We start from the raw sequence: 7,020 nt of genomic DNA on the forward strand, positions 1-7,020 counted from the left end.
ATTTCGTTATAAATCATGTTCAATGCACTCAACAAATGACATAGCTCTTTGCACTAAATGTTGCAAATCGAACGTTGCTTAATTAATGTTTTTACCGCATTAAGGATAAACATTTTAATTGTATTCGGTGTCGAAGTACAGTGCACATTTTCATTGTGCAGAGTATGAAAGAAAAATCAAAACTTTTATTGTATAAAATGAAAAAAAAAAGAAATTTTTTTGTTGCGCGCGTGCGTTTTCAAACTACGATTAGGTCAAGAAACGCAGCGTGTTGAGCCGCCGCCATGGGTGCTCCAGGGGGCGGAGAGGCCTCTCCCCCCCCTCCATTCTCTGCTGCAACCGCATTCAGAAATCTCCTGTCTCAGAAAGGGAAAAAACGCCCAAATCCTGAAGTCCCAACGTTTATCAAAAAGCTTGAAGAAATACCAGAGATTGCTCTGCCTGAAGAACAACCAATCAAAATAGCTCTTGCCTTGGCTGACAGAGGATTGGTCGGGCAATTTATGGGTCGTTGTCCATCAACAAAATCGACAGATGAATGGGTTCAACGAAATTGGAGGCCTTTGCTGACGAACAGCGTGATTTGTTATGCTGTCGGCAGATGATTTTTTATCTTCGAATTCACTACCAAGGAAGACCGTGACCTGGTGTTCAGAAATGGTCTGTATTTCATGGGAAATCAAGGCCTTTTCTTGAACAAATGGACCCCTGATTTCGACCCTTCAGTCAATGTACCAAAGGAGGTCCCTGTTTGGGTCCGGCTGCCCTACCTTCCGATCCACTGTTGGATCTACCAATCCCTTCAAAAAATTGGAAACGGGCTGGGTCGATTCATTGACAAAGCTTACAGTAGGGGCCAATACACCTGCGCAAGAATCTGCATGGAAGTTGACTTGGAAGCTGGTATGTCGGAAGCCATTAAAATTACAGTTGGAGAATGGCATCACTTCAAGAAACTGGACTACGAGCAATTGCCCTTCAAGTGCAGAATCTATCATGAGCATGGTCATTTTCAACGAAACTGCCCTAAAGCCCCATCAAGGGACAAGGTGGAAGAAGAAGGATGGAAAGAGATAAAAAAGGGCAAGGTAGTCTCAAAGGCTACTGAACAGACAAAATCAGACCAAACCAATCACAAAAGAAGGCCCCCCTTCAGTTGAAAAGGTGAATGTAACAGAGAATCAGGAAGAAACTGAAGACCACTCGAATAAACTGAAAGAAACCGTAGAAAACTCACCGGATCCTCTAGCAGCTGCTGATCAAAGGGGAACCGAAGGTAATGAGGAGCACATCAGTCCAGCCTCTGACTCAGGGGAAGAGTCAGAAGAGAGAGACACCGAATCAGATGGATCACAAATCACTCCTATCAAATCGACTAGGGGTCGAAAATCCAAGAAGAAACAGAGAGAGGAGAAAACTTATCTGGATGTCCTTCAAGGCTCCCAGAAAACTCTAAAAGGAATGATGAACACCAGATCCGGGCGCAAGTAGAGCAGGGCTCCAAAAGGAGCCACCACCTCCCAAGGCAGTAAATAATGAAGTACGTCTCCTGGAACTGCAGAGGGTTAGGCAGCAGACTGAAAGAAGAAGCCCTGAAAGACATTGTTAGGATACATTCGCCTGAAATCCTTCTCATCCAGGAGACAAAGATGGAGGATAATCCGCTCCTCCAAACTAGTAAGACATTCTGGCACAAAGGTCCCGGAAGAGCTGTCAGCGCTAGGGGAGCCTCTGGTGGGCTTGCCTCCTTCTGGGACAGCTCAAAATATGAATTGATTCAAGAAGAAAACTGCTCTCATTGGATTTTCATCCAGCTCCTCCACAAAGATTCTGGGCAACAAGTAAGTATGTTTAATATTTATGCTCTGGTCCTTCCAGTGGAGAAAAAAATTTGTTGGGACTCGCTTCAGTCCTTTCTTTTATTGCACAAGCCAGGAAATATCATTATTGCAGGTGATCTGAATGTCACTCTTACCATTGATGAGAAAAAGGGGGGTTCCCCAGTAAGGGATCCAGCTAGAGAATGGGTGGAAGACGTAATGCTAGATTGGGATCTTGAGGATATCAAGCCTTCTGTTGGAAAATATACCTGGACCAACAAAAGATTAGGGCCCAACCACATAGCTGCTCGTCTGGACAGATTCCTTGTCCAATCCTCTTTCCTTTCATGTGGTCTAACAGCCTCGTCTAAAATCCTCCCAAATTGCACTTCTGATCATAAACCTATTAGTCTCGAGCTCTCCCTTGATGGAAACCTTGGCCCAATACCTTTTAGATTCAGTCCCTTGTGGATTCAACAAGATGGTTTCCATGAAGTGGTTTCTGAAGCTTGGAATCGGTAGATCCTGGGATCTCCTTTCTATGTGTGGGAAGAAAAGCTGAGGGGCCTTAAAAGAAGACTCAAGGAGTGGGCTAAAACTCTGAAAACACCCACTGCCAAGAGAAAAGAATCCTTAGAAAACCTTGCTGCCCATCAATCTGCAATGGAGAAGTCTGTTATATCTCAAAATCTGATTCAAAGAGAAGTTGAGCTGCAAAAAACTCTCCATAGAGACAGTAGGGAAGAAGAGGAGTACTGGAGACAAAAATCCAGAAACTTATGGTTGCAGGCCGGCGACAAGAATACCAGTTTCTTCCACAAGCAAGCCGAAGCTCGCAAGCAATTTAAATCTATTTCAGAAATTCGATCCCAAGATACAGTGGTCAAAGATTTTGAAGGCATCAAAAGTGCTGCTTTCACATTCTTCAAAGAGCTTTATACGGCTCCTGAAAACCCTCCTTTAGACTTCCAAGCCTACCCCTTTGACCTAATCCCTCATCGTGTTCATGAATCTGTTAACGCTATGCTGACGGCTCCGATCAGCATGGATGAGCTCAAGAAGGCTTTGGACGGCATGGAGCCAGATAAAGCTCCTGGGCCTGATGGGTTCAATGCCAGATTTTTTCAAACTTGCTGGTCTACTATCAATAAAGATCTTTTGAGAATGCTTAGGAAATCTCAATCTTGTTCCAAGATCGGAGGCAGCACCAACTCGGCCTTCTTGGCCCTGATCCCAAAAGAGAAAGGAGCTGCTGATTTTGGTAGATATCGGCCCATTTCACTGTGTAACACCAGCTATAAACTGATCACCAAAACAATAGCCAACCGTCTCAAGAATGTTTTGCCAGATATCATTCCGGAAAATCAAGGAGGTTTCATCAAGGGGAGAAAGATTTTGGACAATATTGTGCTGGTGCAAGAAGCAGTTCATTCAAGTTGCCATCGAAAAGAGAAAGGAATGGTGATAAAGCTTGATCTAGCAAATGCCTTTGACAGGGTGAAACATGATTTCCTCTATGTTGTTATGAAGAAATTGGGCTTCTCTATAACCTTCATAAATTGGGTGAAAGCCTGCATCGGCTCCCCTTGGATTGCGCCGCTGGTTAATGGCCGCTCAACAAAGTTCTTCAACGCATCAAGGGGCTTAAGACAAGGTTGCCCGCTGTCCCCGCTCCTCTACGCTATTCAAGCCTCTGTGCTTAGCTTCCAACTTGATAGCTGTCAACAAATCCAGACTCTGCCAGGACTCAGAATGGCTTCCAATGTTAAAGACATTAACCATGCCCAATTTGCCGATGATACTCTGTTGCTTGGAGGAGCGAGCATAAATTCTGCAAGATCCTTTAAGAAGGAGTTGGACATCTACAAGGAGGTCTCGGGCAGCAAGATAAACTATCGAAAAAGCACTATCTATGGCTGGAACTGCTCGGTCAAGGAACTGGCTGATATTGCCAGGCTCTTAGAGATGAAAGGAATTCAGACCTGGGAGTTTCTAAAATATCTGGGGATACCAATCTTCAAATCCACTCCCAAAGTTGCTCATTGGATGCCCCTGCTTGACAAACTAAAATTAAGAATTCAAGCTTGGGGAGCCACTTGGCTGAACAATGCGGGGAAGGTTGTCCTGATGAAATCCGTTCTCACAAGTATGCCTCTTTATCAACATTCCATTCTGCTTGCTCCCAAAACCTTCATCAGTAAAATGGACAGTCTGCTGAGAAGATTCCTATGGGAAGGGGGGGGAAATAATGAAAAAAGACTCCATTTAGTTAAATGGGACACTATTAAAAAACCAATGCTGGAAGGAGGTCTTCAATTAAGAGATCTGGGTGCCCAGAATCTCTCCCTGGGCACCAAAATTCTATGGAATATTGTTGCTGGAAAGGCGAGCTGGAGTAAGAGAGTGCTGTGGAAGAAATACTTCAAAGGACAGCGGCTGAGGTGTTTGGACCAGCCTCCAAAAATCATTAAAGGTTCTCCGATTTTCAAACTCTGTCTTTCTGCTATGGAACATTTCAGTCACAACCTTTACTGGATACCAGGTAATGGGAAAAAAATCAGAATCTGGGATGATCCAATCCTTGGTGAACAGCCTCTGAATCATGTTGAAGGCCTGACAAACATTAAAAACTGGCTACAATCCAACAACCTGAACACCCTGTGGGACATTTCAAATTGGACAAATGATAATGGAAGACGGTGGGATAGCTGGTACTTGGGAGAGATTCCCCAAAGGCTGCAGATTGAAGCTTCGCTTCTCTTAGATAAACTTCAAGGAAAATCTCCAATTAAAGCAACAGTTAAGGACAAAAGAGGGTGGGGCTCCATCTCTGGCAGCTACACAGTTTCTGAAGGATACAAAAGTATAACAGCTACTACTAATGTCCCCCCTGATCCTACTCAATGGAGATTTATTTGGGCCTTTCCTTCGCTTCCCAAAATTGACTTCTTCTGCTGGACATTAGCTCATAACAACATTCTCACCAGAGATATTCTGAGAAAACGTGGAATGGAAGGGCCTTCCAGATGCCCTTTGTGTGTGTCAGAGGAAGAGTCGGCTAACCATCTGTTGTTACTTTGCCCCTTTGCCCGTGAGGTCTGGAGGGGGGTCCTGAGGTCAGGGGCTGACAAAGTGGAGCTTCCTGGTAACATTCCTTTCCTGCTTCACAATTGGGCCAAATTGTCCCTGTTCAATCTTTCTAAAAAATGCCTCCTCAAAACAGCCTGGATATGGATCCCTAAATTCACCTGCTGGAAGCTGTGGTTGGAGAGGAACAATAGGCTGTTCAGGGATGAAAAATGCACTCCTGGCAAAATTATTATTAAAATCCAAGCATTACTGGGAGAGACTTTGGACACCAAACATGCTTTAAGGAATGAAGCAGCTCTGGACAGTGAGGAGGAGATTTGGCTCAAAGAACTTGTTCCAAACTATGATTCCAAGCCCATACCTCCTGCTATCTCCCAAGCTAACTGGGAAATCCGCCTGGAAGAACAGGAGTTTATCAAATGGCGATCTGCTTTGGGGGAACACTGCCTTTTCTTTGACGGGGCCTCTAAAGGCAACCCCGGAGCTGCAGGTGGGGGTGGGGTTCTTCTGAATCCGGATGGTTCAACTGAACTTCGGTTCCACTGGGGGCTGGGCATCGAATCTAATAACAGAGCTAAAGCTCTGGCTCTGTGGCAAGGGCTCAATCTGGCTATCAAAAGGAAACTGTTGACTTTGTCGGTCTTTGGAGACTCCAGGCTGATCATCCAAGCATTGAACCTCAATTCAACTCCTTCGCAGATTCAATTAGTCTCCATATTCAAGAAAATCAGGTTAACTCTGGCCCAATTCCGGAAAATATCCTTTTTTCATATTCTGAGACACCTGAACAGTCAAGCTGACCTGGAAGCCAATCTGGGCTCTATCCATTGCAGAAGATCACTGCTAGTCAACTCTGATGAGTCTATATGCATCATCCCTTAATCTCCGATTGGAAGGGATTCTGTCTCCAGAGAAGCGTGCTTCAGGATTCAGCTTATCTATTCTATTCAGAAGCATCTTCAGCAGTGGCGGGTTTCGACAAAGAAGACGAGGAGGGCCTTCTGTCATTGAGAAAGGCAATAAAATCATATTCTTACGAGCTGCTATCCAACTGGACGGTTGGGCTCAAAGAACGGTAGCCAGCGGTGGTAAGGGATTGATCGCAAAAACAGCAGAGAGGTTCGAGTTGATTTTAAGGTTTGGATCTAGGTCTCATTCTGGATCGACAAGCCATCATCTGGGCAAGCATCAGGTGGACTCCGGTCATCTGAATTGAAGCGTCGTCGTTATGGCAGTGAAAAGTTTACTTGGACCGATCCATTCTCAAACTCCAATTCAGCAATGTAAAATTAACTAGGCTCTCAGACTTGTTGAGGCTCGAAAACTGTGGAAAGAGCGAATTCCCTCTTTGATGTAATGATTCAGTACGCGGCAGCTGGTTTGCCGCTCAATAATATCTTTACCCGTTACAGTCTAAAAAAAAAATGAAAAAAAAAGAAACCTACCATAATCAATATGTATATTAAGTAAATGTGTATATACATAATATGCAAATGTGAAATATTCATTATTTCTAGTTTACAAACAACTCTTTCTGGTTATGCCTTTTACATTTCAAATTAAATTGTTTGTTCATAGTTAAATTAATTAAACGGCTATGGAATAAAGTTCCCTTTGCAACCTCATTCTCCCATAGATACCCTTCCCTCAACACATGCTTCATTCCACAAAGATTCATAGCTCTATGCAATTGTTATCCCTCACAACTAAATATTTAAAAGTTTTCAATGAAAAAGAGTTTAAAATTAATTTCATCCCTACGTAATAAAGTTCCATTTGTAGCCCCATTCTCTTGTACATACCCCGTCCTTTGCATAGTAAAAACTTTGCACAAGGAAAGCTTCACACAAGGGAGCTCCACAGAATGAAACATAATAATATTAATTGGATATTTTTTCAACCCCCTCTCCCCCCACCTATGTAAAGGACCTGCAACCATGTCAATTATGGAATCATTAGGCAGGGCAGTAGCATAACAATGTCAGTGTTAATGTCAAAGAACTGACCAATAGAATGGCCACTCAATTATTATTTGTTTCTAAATGAATTGTCAGGAACTAACAAATACCGAAAATAAAATGCCCTCCACTAGGGCCATTATCCCAAACAT

The 7,020-nt window shown here is 43.5% G+C and overlaps 2 protein-coding genes across 2 annotated transcripts; both read left to right on the forward strand.

Moving 5' to 3' along the window:
- Positions 1-1,535: 1,535 nt before the first annotated feature.
- On the forward strand, positions 1,536-2,342 carry LOC149213801 (uncharacterized). Its single transcript, XM_089389156.1, has one exon. It carries the CDS (start codon positions 1,536-1,538, stop codon positions 2,340-2,342), a length of 807 nt encoding a protein of 268 aa, XP_089245282.1.
- A 141-nt stretch (positions 2,343-2,483) lies between these two features.
- Positions 2,484-6,126, forward strand: LOC149213802 (uncharacterized). Its single transcript, XM_089389157.1, has 2 exons — positions 2,484-5,641; positions 5,862-6,126. The coding sequence occupies exons 1-2, from the start codon at positions 2,484-2,486 to the stop codon at positions 6,124-6,126; spliced, it is 3,423 nt and encodes a 1,140-aa protein (XP_089245283.1).
- Positions 6,127-7,020: the final 894 nt, after the last annotated feature.

This window comes from Pinus tabuliformis, chromosome 1_1 (genome assembly GCF_031772625.1).
Source record: "Pinus tabuliformis cultivar Carrire ecotype Pingquan chromosome 1_1, CPIR1, whole genome shotgun sequence".
NCBI classification, from domain to species: Eukaryota; Viridiplantae; Streptophyta; class Pinopsida; order Pinales; family Pinaceae; genus Pinus; species Pinus tabuliformis.

What these genes read in the sequence shown, in the direction of transcription:
- LOC149213802 (XM_089389157.1), top strand. Translation starts at nt 2,484, where the DNA reads ATGGAGAAGTCTGTTATATCTCAAAATCTGATTCAAAGAGAAGTTGAG. An exon ending in TCCATATTCAAGAAAATCAG is followed by an intron (nt 5,642 to 5,861) that starts GTTAACTCTGGC and finishes TATTCTATTCAG; the next exon opens with AAGCATCTTCAGCAGTGGCG.
- LOC149213801 (XM_089389156.1), top strand. Translation starts at nt 1,536, where the DNA reads ATGAAGTACGTCTCCTGGAACTGCAGAGGGTTAGGCAGCAGACTGAAA.